The sequence below is a fragment of the Sus scrofa genome, chromosome 1, assembly GCF_000003025.6.
Source record: "Sus scrofa isolate TJ Tabasco breed Duroc chromosome 1, Sscrofa11.1, whole genome shotgun sequence".
NCBI classification, from domain to species: Eukaryota; Metazoa; Chordata; class Mammalia; order Artiodactyla; family Suidae; genus Sus; species Sus scrofa.
Window position 1 is genome coordinate 216872355 of NC_010443.5, and position 16651 is coordinate 216889005.

Genomic DNA, 16651 nt, shown 5'->3' on the forward strand with positions numbered 1-16651 from the left:
AAACTCACATTACACAATTTTCAGAACAAGAAAAGGACATGCTATTTCAACGGTGGGTGCTAAACCTATATATTTAATTTTTTCAAAAGGAATTACAGGCTGATATATAAACAACTTCAAAAAAAAAAACATTTAGGCAAATCATAAATATTAATTTTTAAGACAAACCAAGGAATGTTCTAGGGAATTCTTAAATTCCTGTCATTAATTTCCAGGAAGAACTTTGCCTCTTCACAATATAACGTTTGATACCACTGTCAGTGAGATGTATGGAATAAGGTTCTGTTATTGACTGAATGTCCATGCCACCACCCTCCCCTCCCCAAATTCATATGATAAAGCCCTCTAACTCACACGGTGAGTGTAGTTGGAGAAAAGACCTGTGAAGAGGTGAGAAAGATTAAAATGAGGTCATAAGGCTTAAGTCTTAACCAAACAGGGCTGGTGTCTTTATAAGAAGAGACAGCAATGCTCTCTGCCATGTGAAGACACAGTAAAAATGTGGCCATTTACAAGCCAAGAAAAGAACCCTCAACAGAAAATGAACCCTGCCAGAACCCTGACCTCAGACTTTTCGTCCTCCAGAACTATAAGAAATGAATGCCTGTTCTTAAAGCCACTCAGTCTATCGTATTTTGTTCTGGCAGCCTAGTCAGACTAATACAAAATCTGATTTATTTGTTTAAAAAAGCAAGACATTTTTTAGCAACATGGATGGACCTAGAAATTATCATGCTAAGTGAAGTCAGCCATACAATGAGACACCAACATCAAATGCTTTCACTGACGTGTGGAATCTGAAAAAAGGACAGACAACTTCTTTGCAGAACAGACATTGAAAAACTTATGGTCTCTGGAGAAGACAGTTTTTGGGGGTGGGGGGATGTGCTTGGGCTGTGGGATAAAAATCCGGTGAAATTGGATTGTTATGATCATTATACAATTACAGATGTGATAAATTCATTTGAGTAATAAAAAAAATTAAAAAATAAAAATAAAAAAATTAAAAAGCAAGACATTTTTAGCCTTATGAGGATGTTCCTATACTTTCGTTTAAAAAAAGTCAGTCTTTAATGAAAAATCTATTCTTTCTTTATTTAGGACTTATTATCCACATAGAAATGATAAGTAGATGTGTAAGTTTTTAGTGTAATTTTAATTAGTATATTTTGGATAGTATTGCATTCTTGAAGAATAAAACTGGGTATTCCTTGAACTACAAGATTTTAAGTGATAATATTTTCAGCTATATACTTAAAGTCAATTTAAAGAAAAAACACCTTAGATCATACATAAGCTCAAAGCTAAGTCTCTAATTACATGGGCCACATAGCAACATGAATAAGACCTGGGACTCTGCAGTCAGATTGGGAGCTAGCATCTTGATCTACCACTTACTTTGGGACCTTGGGCAAGTCACTTTCCCTCTCTAATATCAGTTTTCTCCTTCTTAAAATAGAAGATAATAAAATGTCTACCTCATATTGCTGTTGTGAGAAACTATCCCAAAACATATTTTAAAGAAAATGGGAAATAATAGTTTTATATTCTTTCCTCCTACTTAACAATGTCAATAAAATTTATTTTCTAGTTCCATGATATATTCCTTGAAAATATTTTTAATTACTGTATGCCATCTCATGAGTGTATTGATTTTCAAAACTGGAAACAAAGCATAACAATTTTTAAAATTTGAAAAAATAATATATTCTTATTTCAATGATATTCATAAATATCTATGTACATCTTATTAAGGGTGCTTTCTTAAAAATGGAATTAGCTGTTCAAAGGCTATGGACACTTCAAAAGCCCAGGATAAATGCTGCATTAGAAGCTCTCTTGAAGGGGCTACCAAGCTGTATTCTAATAAGTAGTGGGAAAAGTGCCAATTTCATCATATCTCTGCTAACACTGACCATTAAAATTTTCTATGTCTTTGCTAATTCGATAGGCACAAATCAGTCTCACTATTTTAATCTGAAACTTTAGTGCCAGCCAATTTGGAGAATAATTTGTAATGGAGACAAACATTTATATCTCACTTTCTTCTTGTAGTATTTGAGAGATGGAAGCACAAATAGAAAAAAATATCAGAACTGTATTGTTCCTGCACTAGGAAATGATGAGGAAAGTTTAAATAGTCCACCAAGAGATCAACCCAGTCTAGGAAAGCTGAGTCTAGAAGGTAGCTATGGAATTTAGGAAGAGGAAAGGGTCAAAGACACTGATAATAACAAAGATATCAAAAAGAAGGATATATGTGTTAGAAAGAATCAAAGGATACAAAGCTACAGTCAGAGGGGGAGATTTCAGGATCTGAAATTTCTTAAGATTATTATAAAAAATGATAGGAGTTCTTGTCGTGGCTCAGTGGTTAATGAATCCGACTAGGAACCATGAGGTTGCGCATTCAATCCCTGGCCTTGCTTAGTGGGTTAGGGATCCAGCATTGCCATGAGCTGTGGTATAGGTTGCAGACATGGCTCGGATCCCGTGTTGCTGTTGCTGTTGCTGTGGCTGTGGTGTAGGCTGGAGGCTACAGCTCCGATTCAACCCCTAGCCTGGGAACCTCCATATGCTGCGGGAGTGGCCCTAGAAAAGGCAAAAAGACAAAAAAAAAAAAAAAAAAAAAAAAAAAAAGATAGAGTTCAAAGTGATTAATTTTACATACACAGAGATTTGGGGCAGAGAAGTTAAAAAATTTTAAAAAGGTATTGATGGGAGTTCCTTGGTAGCCTCTTAGTTAAGGATTTATTTGGCAGTGTCCCTACTGTGGCTGGAGTTTAATCCCTGGTCTGGGAACTTCCTCGTGCCACAGACGTGGTAAAAAAAATTTGTTTTAAATAAAAAGGTATTGAAAGGATGCTCAAAAATAATGGCAAGAGTAAGATGAAGATGAAAAACAGTGAGTACCAAAAGTACTCAATTAATGTGAAGCACTGACTGAGATGCTGGCCAGTGAAGAGGAGAGAATAACAATCATATTCACAGAAGACTACAAAGGATGTTGATAATTTGAAAGTGTTAGCAGCAAGGTCCAGATTTTGCATCTGCAAGATCTCAGATCTGCACCCTAAAGAAACAGAGAATAAAAAAAGATTTCAAAAAAGCCAGGTTTTAATTTTGAAGTGAAGATATATAAAGAATGTATGTGGGCAGGAAGATAAAGCAAGCAAAAAATACTAATATTGGACTTCAAGTAGCAGAAGAAAGGTTTCACAGTATTTTCTTTGCTCTTTTTATGACTATTAAAATATACTATTGTTTCTCTTGGTTTAAAAAATATGGAAATAATTTAAGTACAAATGCTTTTGAATATTTTCCACCATCCCACTTACTGAAAAGGATAATAAAGAAACACAGTACACCAATAGCTGTTTTTTAATAAAATTAAAAGTTGACATGCAGTCACTTTTGTAGAGCTTGCATTTAAATTGTTTCAATAAGGCAGTACCAATAGCTAGACAGACAATTGAACACAGCAATTCTTTCAAACAAGGAAAAATAAAACTAATATTATAGTATTAAATGCAGTTAGGAAATACCCTCATTAAAGATATTTATAATGGCAGAAATTGACACAATGTTGTAAAACAACTATAATTTAAAAATATTTTTAAAATTTATAATGGACTAAAGACCATACCATTTCTTTTCACTTCCTACAAACTAAATTACTGAGAAATGTATTCGGTTGTAAATGTATTTTGAAAATGCCTTCCTGGGTCTCCTCAATTTTAAAATAATTTTAAACCTGATGAACTATGTAAAAAATTTTAAATGTAAAAATGGAAATAACTAAAAGTTGCAATAATGTGGACTGTTGCAAATAAATTATATATTCTATTTTAAAGCTGTTTCAAAAGAATATTACTAACAGAAAATCTTGATGACACAATAGCTGAAAAACAGAGAAAACTGTGCATAAAAGGGTTTCACTTTTGAGAGAAGCTGTGTGTTAGGTTTGCAGATTAGAATGAAGGAAATGCATCTGTTTTTCTAATTTCTCTATAATATATATCACTTTCATAACTAGAAAAAAAAGTTACTTTAAAAAGAAAAGTACTGTATAATTTAGTCTGATCTTTCCTTCATGTTAATCTAGTGATGTTTTGATGTATTCTTTGCTATTTCTCTTTCTTTTATACCAGTATATACTGCTGAATGATGATCATTATCTCCATTGTTTTACTAACTAATATGACTAACTCTGTGTGCCTAGTAATGTCTTACAACATGTTAAAGGAACTTTTCAAAGTTAAAAACAAAACCAAGAAACAACAAAATAACTAAATTGTGTGGAAAAGAACAAATGCTATCGGTTTCCAGAAAAAAGGAAAATCAGTAACAAGTGAAGACATTTTAGAAAAATCTTTATGGCACAGATAATACTAATCTGGCACAATGTGAGGAAACTAAACATAAAAAGAAATTTCTCTTTTCCTTTTATCCTGAGAATATGCTTAGGATAAGATACTCAGGAAGGTTTAAAAGTGAAACAGTACAAAGTTTTAGTTGCTTTAAGGAAGCAAAACTGGCGCTATGGGAGAGATACTAGAAATTTTACAGACAGAATCTAGGTTAACAGAAGGTCTGATTTCAAAAAACAAACCAAGATTTATTATATCACCCTAAAAAGAGATGTTGTTTTTCAATGATTTTAGAAAGTTTTAACATACTCTTTACTTTCCTAAAAGTAAAAATATTATCCATTATTTTTCTTTTTACAATTGCTCAAAGTTCTGTACCAATTTGAGATTAAAATCGCTTTGTTTTTAAAGGAACTAAGAGATACTGAAGGTGCATACTTTAATGTTTCTAACATTCATTTTCAAACAATGGTTGAAAGCTTAAGGTGAGGTGTGCCTGTTGGAACTATTCCATAACCTCCTAATTTATAATTCCTAATTCATTTTTTAGCCCTAGATCACTCTTAACTACCAGCTAGAAAAAAGTACATTTGATAAAAACTTGAATAACAGAGATACATACGGTTTTGATTAACTATCTAATCAAGTACATAAGGAGAAAACTTTATTATGATTTAAGGAAGTTCAAACATACATTTAGAAAATAATGAAAAAAATCAGAAATTTAAACTAAACAAAAGAGTAGTCTGAATAAGTGAACAGTCAAACCAGAAGGTGTTAACCTAACTAGTGAAGAGTAGTTTTACTAACAACATTTCTTCTGAAGTAACTACCATCTATGAATTTATGTTGATGTGTGTCACATTTTCTTATATGCCTAAATATTAATTCTTTTATAAAAGTGTATCTTAAGAATGGGATTTATATATATACTTAAATCTAGTTGAGTTTTTTTTTTTTTTTTTTTTTTGTCTTTTTGCCTTTTCTAAGGCCACTCCCACAGCATATGGAGGTTCCAGGCTAGCGGTTGAATCAGAGCTGTAGCCGCTGGCCTTTGCCAGAGCCACAGCAACACCGAATCCCGAGCCACGTCTGTGACCTACACCACAGCTCACGGCAATGCCGGATCGTTAACCCACTGAGCAAGGCCAGGGACCAAACCCGCAACCTCATGGTTCCTAGTCCGATTCCCTAGCCACTGCGCCACGACGGGAACTCCCTGGCTGAGTCTGAGTTACTGCAAATATTGAATTAAGTCCAAATGAATGAGATTTTAGGGTGATTATAAAGAATAAGAAATCCTCTTAAAACAGCAACATACTCTAATAATGCCAGATAACATCCTGAAAATAATAATATATTGAACAGTCAATCCATATAGCAAACTTTATTGTTGTCTTTTAAGAAACTATCACAACCATCCCAACTTTCAGCAGTCATCAACATGGAAGTAAGACTCCACTAGCAAAAAGAATACAACTGGTTAAAAGCTCAGATGATAGGTGGCATTTGTTTTTAGCAAAATATTTTTTAATCATTTTTAAAAATTAAAATATAGTTGATTTACAGTGCTGTGCCAAAAGTATTTTTTAAATTAAGGTATGCATTTTTTTTAAAGACATAATGCTATTATTGCACACTTAATAGCTGACAGTATAGTATAAACATAACTTTTACATGTTTTGGGGAACCAAAAACTTCATGTGACTCATTTTAATGTGATATTTACTTTTTTTGTGGTAGTCTACAAGTGAACTCACAATATCTTTGAGGTATGTTTATACATAAATAATTAAAATGTTGACACCTATACCAATTCATATCATAAGGAAATCTTAGAAAATAATCTGTGTGAAATTTAAGTACAACAGTATATACTAATTACAATGCTCTAATTATTGTTAGTTTGTAATCCACTTCCTCCAACCAAATTGCAGATTCTATGGAGTCAATGAATATATTCCATATCCACAATGACCAGTGTACCACCTAGCACTTAGGAGTAACTTAAATATTTCTATATTAAAACCACATCATTTCTGGGAAAAAAACCTAAAAATTTGAAAGTAATTCAGAACTGCCCAAAGATTTCTGGTTCCTAGATTGCCCATTAGATTTTCTTCTACTGGTTTAGTAAGTTCTAATTCTAAACTGAGAGACAGTTTTTCACTTTAGATTTTAGAATTTGAAAAACTGGCTTTTTTCCTAGAAAACAATCTTAATCATACAAACGTTCATATATTCATGTTCATGTTAAGAACTGAGAAGAAATAAAAGTACAAGAAAAAAATCTTAAATAATTTCTAAGGTTTTCATGATTTTATGACCAGCGACTAATGTAATAACTAGTGGTTTTGGTCATGAAAATATTTGCAAACAACATATATCAAGGTGTGTTCAACAATAAACCCATGAATAAATAATATCATAATAATTTGTTCCTTTTCCATAAATAATTTTTTATTTAACTGTTTGACTATTAAGCATTACTTCTCTGGACCTTGATTTTTCTCATTAGGAAATAAAGGGGTTACTCATGTTCAAAGTATCATTTCCCCAACTGTTCTAGAGAATACTTTCTAGGAAATGTCAATAGCTAACTTTGGGGGGAAGGGAGCAAAAAGGTGTATTAAATTTTGGGCAATTTCATACAACCAAGAAATTGATGCTATCAACACAGAATTACGGCCAAGATCACCCTGTATGGTTGGTTGGCAGCTTCTGTGATTATCTCCCAAAGTTCTCTACCTTCTGACAATCAAGCTCTTTTATAATCTCCTCCCCTTGAGTAGAGGCTAGATTTTTAACTCATTTATAAGGAACAGAATATGGCAGGAGTGGTTAAGATGCCACTCTGGAGATTAGGAATCTAAAAAGACTATGGCTTCAATGTTGGGTTTTGCTCTCAGCAACCATGTTGTGAGGCAGCCTGTGGAGAGTTCCATGTAAGTGAACTTGTAAGCAGATATTCTAAAGGCTTGTCAACAGCCGTGTGAGTAAGCTTGGAAGTCTTTCCCTATGAAGCCTTCAGATGAGATTGCAAATCCTGGCTGAGACGTTGATTGAAGTTTTGTTAGAGACCAGTGGAGCTAGAACTAAATTGCTCACAGATTTCCAACTAGCCTAACCTAGGTAATAATAAATGTTTCTTATTTTCAGCTGTTAAATTTTAGGGTAATTTGTTGCACAGTTTTGGATAACTAACATACCCAAATACCCGACCTCTTGTTTGTTTGCCATTGCTACACTCTTTGAAACATTCTTGAGGATATTTACAAACAAGGAATGACAACAAAGTATTAATGTAACTAAGCCAATACATAATTTAACCCCCAATATTTAGCTCTGATAAAGCTGAATCAGAACATTTACTTTAGATACAATACCTAAGTAAGGTCTTCATAATATATCCATGCCAAAATCCAATTCATAACACCACAAGGTAAAAAACCCTATACTGGCAAGTTTAGTGGAAGAGAGAAAGCTTAAAATTGGACCTCCTAAGAACTAAGCCTTTCCTGGTCCTCCTCAAAATATGTAGGCTATGCATCACTGTGGGACCTTTCAACAGAGACTCTGTCTGCTAGTGAACATGGTCCAGTCAACATCTAGATTCTGAACAATCAAATTATTTGTTCCTGAGATGACTAAAAATGGAGGTGGGTGGAAAGTCATAATTAAACACCCTTTACCAAGAAAGAGTCCCATGGTAAATTAATTGGGGAAAATACTGCCTAGTTTATCCTCCTCTTGAAGATGTTAGATTCATATTTCATGTTAAAGGTTCTGAGAAGTTCTTCAGAACTTGTTTAACACAACATTTCTCCAACATTTGGCAACTGAACTTTTTTTGCTAAATTTTGTGGAAAGCAAGCTTTACAAAATCTCTAAAGCCTTTTTTCCCCTAAATAAAATGTTTTATGATTACACTTAAATACTTCTAAAAAATCTTCTGACATCTTACCTTGCCCAGTTGCTGTAGAAATTTCAAGTGTCTCTCTTCAAACTGTGTAGGGTCTCGGTCTTCAAATGCACCAGAAAACCCTAGGGCACCTATTCTCATATTTGGTAACATATCATTTTCTGTTAGTAGTTCATAATCTGGAGAAATAAAAATAATATTTCTACCATAACCTGGCAAGCACATTATCTGGGTTAAAATAACATGTATTCAAGCTGACCAAAATAATGAGTTAGAAATACTAAAAAAAATTGATAAAAGGCAACTCTGTTTAGATTATGTTTATGGAAGCATTTAATTATAACCCATTATCTGACAGATTTTCAATAAAGATTTTTGCAAAGGATAAATGATTACTTTCCAAACAGGTAGTTTTAATATTTATAAAGTAAGATTATATTCTGATTTTTGTGGTGAGAACGGCAAGTGGTAGTGAAACAGGAAAATGGGTCAAACACTTGTATATTTAGCTACTTATTTTAAAGGAACAGAGGACAAACAAAAACAAAACTACTTCACATTTAGAAAATCAATTATAAAATACATGAGAATTAGTTGAAATAATAAAGAATTGGGTAGTTTGGGGCTTTTTGGCTGCCCTGCAGCATGTGGAGTTCCTGGGCCAGGGATCAGATCCAAGCCATGGTTGCAGCCTATACAGAAGCTATGGCAACACCAGATCCCTGAACCCACTGTGCCAAGCTTGGGATTGAGCCTGTGTCCCGGCACTGTAGAGATGCCCTGAGCCTGCTGTGCCACAGCGGGAACTCCCAAGAATTTTTTTAAAGTTAAATAAGTCAGTCTTACAGAGTATACTACTCATTATCTGCAAACTAAAATGAGATTATTTAAAGGGAAAAAAAATCCCTTTTTTTTTTTTTTTTTTTTTTTTTTTGTCTTTGTGCCTTTTCTAGGGCCACTTCCATGGCATATGGAGGTTCCCAGGCTAGGAGTCTAATCGGAGCTGTAGTCATTGGCCTACGCCAGAGCCACAGCAACACAGGATCCGAGCCATGTCTTCGACCTATATACCACAGCTCACGGCAACGCCGGATCCTTAACCCACTGAGTAAGGCCAGGGATTGAACCCGCAACCTCATGGTTCCTAGTCAGATTCATTAACCACTGTACCATGACAGGAATTCCGGGAAAAATCCTTTTTCAAAAATGGAAATAATCAAGAAGACCTGAACATGTATAAAGTAATAAAAGTCATATGAACATAAGAAATTAGGATGGTCTAAAAGATATCAGGGAAATTCCTAGAAGGGATTACAAAATTAGTAAAGATTTATTAAAGACAACAAACACAGAAAGATAGCAGGAGAATCATTAAGATTGCTTCAGGAATACATACCTGGAGTAAACAAGCTATTAAGGTCTCGTATGATGGCTCTGAAAGAAGGTCTAAAATCTGGTTCATAATCCATACAATTATTAATAAGATTTGCTAATTCTGTCCACTTTGGTGCAGGAAGCTGATGCCTATCTTCATAAAACTGTAACTTCTGTTATAAAAGAATCACATATTGAGAATAAATTATATATGCCACATCAACTGTCTTTTTAACATAAGATGGTCTAAAGAATATCATACCATGAAAGAAATATCAAGGATCACAGAATAATTCCAACTTCACCATTTATATAAACTTACTCTTTGAGAATCCAAAGCATTCAGAGGCTTATCACCTCCACTGCAGATTTCCCACAAAGTGGTACCAAAACTCCATTTATCTGTTGCCAAGTTTAGATTTTTAGGATTTTCAATGCATTCAGGAGGCACCCATGGTATTCTCTCCTGCAGAACTTTTAAACAATAAGAAAAAAGTATGGTTAAATAGTTCGAACAAATAAACAATTCTTATATATTGTAAATAATTTTCACACTAATTTGAATAATCAAAACTTTTAAATTTGTTTGGGAGTGTGTGTGTGTGTCTGTGTGTTTGTGCATACATGTGTATATGTGTAAGAGCGAGGAGGGACTTTTGAGATCATCTAATTCAATATCTCAGCTTTAACAACACTGAAACCCATAAAGACTGAATAATTTGCTCAAAGTCACACAATTTGTTAGTAGCACAGAGAGAATTAGAATCCTACACAATGAATCCTGGATAAATTAAACTTTTCATTAAACCAGAGTGTGAACTAGTACCCAACTCTCTACCCCTTCCTAATAGTTGTGCATTCAAAAATTTTTTTCCATAAAATTTGTCTCAAAATTGCTTAATATTTTTAAAAATTTCTTTACAATGTAAGTAGTAAAAGTAATGTTACTACCATTCCCAGCTGTACTAATGATTCAATAGGAGAGGCTATTCTAACTTGTATCTGGAAAAACAAGGAGCAACAGGATGACTAAATCATATCAAGATATTCTGGGTATTGGAGTTCCCGTCGTGGCGCAGTGGTTAACGAATCCAACTAGGAACTATGAGGTTGCGGGTTCGGTCCCTGCCCTTGCTCAGTGGGTTAACGATCCGGCGTTGCCGTGAGCTGTGGTTGTAGGTTGCAGACGCGGCTCGGATCCCATGTTGCTGTGGCTCTGGCGTAGGACGGCGGCTACAGCTCCAATTCAACCCCTAGCCTGGGAACCTCCATATGCCGCAGGAGCGGCCCAAAGAAATAGCAAAGAGACAAAAAGTAAATAAATAAATAAATGACTCTGGAAATAAAGTGATGGCATCATAAGAGCAGAGCATGTTGACAATTGTAGAGCAGTAAAAAAAAAAAAAAAGAAAAAAAAAGATATTCTGGGTATGGAACTGATAAAGGTAGGTTCTGTTCAGAACATGGAATTTCCTAAGTACAGTTTTTGTGGTCTTTGATCTCATCAGAAAAATGGTATTCAAAGTACCACCTTCTGGTATTCTGGCATAGAGAGAAAGAGGGAGAGAAAGAGGGAGATAGAGAGAGATAGACAGGCAGACAGACAAAGTAAATAAGTAAGAATGAAGGATAAACTATCACATCTTTTGGTATAATTTGGTAAAGCAATGTGAATATTTTGCTACATAATTGAGAAATTTAAGAGTACAGAGTCCACTCTCCTTCACCATATTAATATATATACTTTCTTCACCTCCCATTCCAAAGGGTACAATTTCCTTGCATATCATATTTAAAATCCTGTAACACAGTCTCTGTCTTCACTGTCATATAAAAGCAACAAGTTTAAGTACTATTGACTCAAATAGGAAACCATACATCAATTTACAAATATTGATCAATTTGGATTTTAAATTTAAAATATTCAATCAGAGAAAACTGGCTAATATAATGAAATACAATTAAAACACTATTTGCACAAAAACAAACACAAAAAAACTCCTGTCAACTATTTGACTGAAAATTTTAATTAAATGTGTTAAGTAACAGGTTATAAACACAAAATAAAAGTTTTTTAAAAGTTTTAAAAAATCAGAATTAGCTTGAATAAACTAAATGAAAATCTCAAACTAGGTAATTTTTCTCAAATTTTCATTCAGTGACTAAAGGGAAGAAAAATTTAGAAAATTTACTTGTGACTCAAACTGTATTAAAATATTGCACATTAAAATTGGATAAAATCTGACCTTTTATACATAATTAGGGATTAAAAAAGTTTTAAATCATCTTATGGTCCATAGTAACATGCTTATAAGAAAGGAGAACTGAACAGAGACAAGGATGTAACTATAGCTTAGATTGCTAAAAATGATAAACTAAATGTAATCATTAATCAAGAAAATGTTGATAATATATAGACTTTGAGAAAAATTAACAGCATGCTTTTTACGCCTCCTTCTAAACAAAGCTTAATAAAGTTAAATTCAATTCTTATAGAACTTACTGTCCTTGGGCAAAACTGTAATACTGATGCCAGGATCACTAAGTTTGATGAAGGGAGGATTTCCTGTCTTCCTGTCTTCTTCTCTGATAAGAAGAATATTTTTGGCGCACACATTCCCATGAATAAGGGTTTTCTCTTCCTATTGAACACATACACATTGAAATATTATTCCACAAATATTTGAACACTTACTATGTCCAATGCCTCGAATGGATTTTAAAAAGAAAAAAAAGTAAGACAGTATTGACTAATAAACATTTATCTGGAAGTACATTTTGAGATAGTAAAGGGAAATTTTATGGCACCACTGTGCTTCTTGTTTCACATTTTAAATGAAACAATAATCTATACCCATGACAAAACAAATACTTTTTAAAACTACTTAGTGGTAGTCTACTTTATAAAGCTGAGATTTTAAACAGTATATATTCTTATATGGTAGCTGACAGCAAGAAATAGTGTTTCTGTTCAGTAGCGGGATATATGTATTCCCTGAAGGTTCTGATCACTGGCTGATCTTTTGGGATTCTGCTTCTCTGACCATACTGCTTTCTCAATGGACATAATGTCCAATTACCCACAAATACCACAACAAGGTATTTTCTTTCTTTCTTTCTTTTCTTTCTTTGCTTTTTATGGCCACACCATGGCATATGGAGGTGCCAGCCTATGCCACAGCCACAGCAACGTAGGATCTGAGCCACATCTGCAACCTACACCATAGCTCACAGCAAAGCCAGATCCTTAACCCACTGAGTGAAACCAGGGACTGAACCCACATCCTCATGGATACTAGTCAGGTTCGTTACCCCTGAGTCACAACAGGAATTCCCCAACAAGGTATTTTCTGCAGAGATTTTCCACTATGCATAGTTAGCACAACATGTTTCTGCGTAATTTTCAGTTAAATTATTTTAAACCAAGATATACAAACTACAGATTGTCTGTCCATCAGCAGTTCTAAGAAACTGATGGGATGACAACTCTTTCTTTCAAAACTGATTTCACATAAACAAATGCCTAATATAATCCCTTTCCTCAACTATCACAGATGGTTTTATAATTCAGCATCCATTTAGAAATTTATTTCTCATTCCCAGGTCAAGACCCTTTCTACATTGCTTCATAATCTAAAACAATAACTTGATAAAAGAATATACTAATTACTTACTAGAAAATGCATGGCCCATGCCAACTGTTTAGCCACTTCAAGTTTCCACAATATATTTATAGAATTTTTATTCTTTTTCAGATATGTATCCAGTGACCCAAATTTTACAAACTCCTGAACCAGAATATCTGCATCAAAATATAATGATAATAATAAGGCTCAAGTACAATATAATAAGAATACATAAATTTAAACTTTTATAAATATAATTATATGTGGGCATTATAGGTAAAGAGATTTAAACTATGTAAATTTCATCAACTTAAACCTTGTTAGCTATATACCATTGTATTTGGGGGTTTTAGTTTATTCACAACAGCAGGAGGTAGATCTCTAAACAATTATATATATTTTATATACACACACACACATTATATATAATTGTACCTTATATATAATGATACATAGATACATATAGATCAAATCCCAAATTATGATTCTGCTTTATCTAATATTAAAATTAGTTTTCAAATGGTATACAACAACTGTTAAAGACAAACGTTGCCTTTGGATCTTGCTGGTTATGGGTAACTAAAACAGATGTAATGACAGTTTTGCTGCCTATAGTTGATTTGGAGAGCAATACACATGCCAATAATCAGGAATTGACTGCAGATAAACTTATGTCAGGGCAAGTGTCAAAAAAAAAAAAAAGAGGGAGAAAAAAAAAAGATCTAGGAGTTAACAATGAACAAGAGATTAATAAAACTTTTTTATGTGGTATTAAGACCTAATATTTTATTTCATAGATAACACTGATTGTCATATGTCTCATTATTGTACATGTTGTAAATTTTTAAAAAATTGCTAATTAATCCATGACATGCCATCAAATACATCATACTTCCTAATTTCAGATATTTTTAAATGTGAAAAAAATGCACCACAGAATCAATGAAATAAGTATAAAGCAAAGAAGAGGGATTATATGCTCTAAAACACTGTTTTCAAATTATGGAAAGACATAAATTCTTTTTCCCCCCTAAATTATGGGAAACATCAATAAATAAAAAAGAAATACAGAGCCACTCTAGTTGGGGGTGAGGGGCAGAACTCTCTACTCTTTAGATTTCTCTCTTCATCAGCTCCCTCAGATACCCGAGACACCGCTACAGAACAGATTTGAAAAACACTGCCTTTGAAAAGACTAGAAATTTTTAGAGAAATGAAATGTTATATAAGTATGGATGCATATTTAATCCACATTACTAATGAAAAAGGGGGAATTAATTACATAAGAAGTTTTCTGAATACAAACTTTGCAAGTTTTTATGAATAGTCTAAATTTAGTCATCAATTATATCTAGTATCAACATCCAATCATTTCAATCAGTTCCATTAAAATTAGTCTATCATTTATATGCTCTGTCTTAATAATTTCAAATAAATCTGTACTGAAACGGCCAGTTATTCCAGTGTTACATTGAACCAGCCATAATCTGTACTGGAATAGTAAACAGGAAAAGTTATATTTGTTTACTATAATACTCTACTGTTCTTGTTTTGTTTGTTTGTTTGTTTTTGCTTTTTTTAGGGCCTCATGTGCAGCAGATGGAAATTCCCAGTCTAGGACTCAAATTGGAGCTGCAGCTGTCGGCCTACACCACAACCACAGCAACGCAGGCTCCAAGTTGCATCTGTGACCTATACCACAGCTCGTGGCAATGCTGAATCCTTAACCCACTGAGCAAGGCCAGGGATCAAACTCACATCCTCATGGATACTGGTCGGGTTCGTTATCTCTGCATAATGGGAACTCCCTGTTCCTGCATTTTAACAAGGCATATTAAACAGTTTACTGTATTTTAATGTCATTCATTGGTTTCCTTTTTAAGGATATATAACTGAACAGTATATTTTTGGTTTCAAAAATATTTAACTTCTGTTAAACTATAATTTATATTGATATCTAACTATGATCCTAAAATTAAATTTTCTATATAAACAAAAATGGATATTTTGAAAAAAGCATAATATAAACATAAGGAAGCCAAAGGTTTTACTTACTCTCCTCTCCACAGACACATACTCCATAATTTAAAACCAGATGTTTATGAGAAAGCTGGCTCATCATGCTTGCTGCTTCAAAGAAAGACTAAGGAAAAGAAAAACATAAAAAAGATGCAAAAAAATTATTTTTTGTATCCATAAGCATTCATAGTTCAGAAATATACTTTCTGCCATAAGAGAAATGCACTTTCCCTATTCTCGGCAGGACTGTAGATAAGGATACAATATGCTTTGGTCCGTTTTGATGGATTTAACAACTGCCATCAACCTTAATGCCAAAGTTCATTCTCAGGAAACCCCTGAATAAGCTTGATGTGAGGAGACAGCAATGTGAAAAGAAAGAGCAGTAGTGGTACAGGGCAACATGAATGATGCAAGATAAACAGGCTAAGATCCGTAGCACCTAGAGTAGAGAACAGAGATACAAAGAGGCGCAAAGGCAGACACTAGAGATAGTGATGTGGGACAGCAGTAAATGGATGGAAGCTTCAAATAACACTTACTGAAGAATGAAAAATGATTTCTGTGCAGGTAAAATATAGTTGTTAACAATAGTTGTTACCAGTCAGGAGGCTGGTATGGCATCACTAACTCAAACTTTTTTTTTTTTTTTAATGGCTGCACCTGCAGCATATGGAGGTTCCCAGGCTAGGGATCAAACCAGAGCTGCAGTTGCTGGCCTATGCCACAGCCAGCGGGATCCAAGCTGCATCTGTGACCTACACCTCGGCTTGCACCAACACCAGATCCTTAGCCCACCCACTGAGTGACGCCAAGAACCAAACATGCATCCTCATGAACACTGTGTTGGGTTCTTAACTCACTCAGCCACAATGGGAACTCAACTAAACTTTGACTGGAATTTCTGGGTATGCTTGTTGAAGATCACAATGACCAGCACTGTGGTGTCGGGGATTAGAACAACTCTTTGGCTTGTATGTTTCACATTACCTTCTATGAAATCTTTTAAGACATTATGAGTATCCAAAATGTTTGTTATGTCTGGTGATACATTACTCTGCTAAGGACTCTGGCCACTGGCAGCTGGGTTTCTTTTTTTTTTTTCTTAATTACTCAGAATTTTATTACATTTATAGTTGTACAACAATCATTACAACCCAATTTTATATAATTTCTATCCCAAACCCCTAGCGCACTCCCCCACCCCCCAATCCATCTCCTTTGGAAACCATAAGTTTTCAAAGTCTGTGAGTCAGTATCTGTTTGGCAGCTGGGTTTCTGCAAGCTAGCATCTCTCTGGATAATGCCTAGAGGTATCCATATTTCACCTAGAGACTTCC

The 16651-nt window shown here is 34.0% G+C and overlaps 1 protein-coding gene across 5 annotated transcripts in view; it reads right to left on the reverse strand.

The window, feature by feature from the left end:
• Nucleotides 1-16651, reverse strand: part of JAK2 (Janus kinase 2) — a 152567-nt gene that overhangs the window by 22611 nt on the left and 113305 nt on the right. For all 5 annotated transcript variants that reach the window (XM_021082799.1, XM_021082802.1, XM_021082809.1 and 2 more), the window contains 6 exon segments: nucleotides 15348-15435; nucleotides 13341-13468; nucleotides 12170-12308; nucleotides 9989-10140; nucleotides 9689-9839; nucleotides 8335-8471 (listed from right to left, as the gene is read on the reverse strand). In XM_021082799.1, coding sequence (XP_020938458.1) covers nucleotides 8335-8471; nucleotides 9689-9839; nucleotides 9989-10140; nucleotides 12170-12308; nucleotides 13341-13468; nucleotides 15348-15435 — 795 coding nt within the window.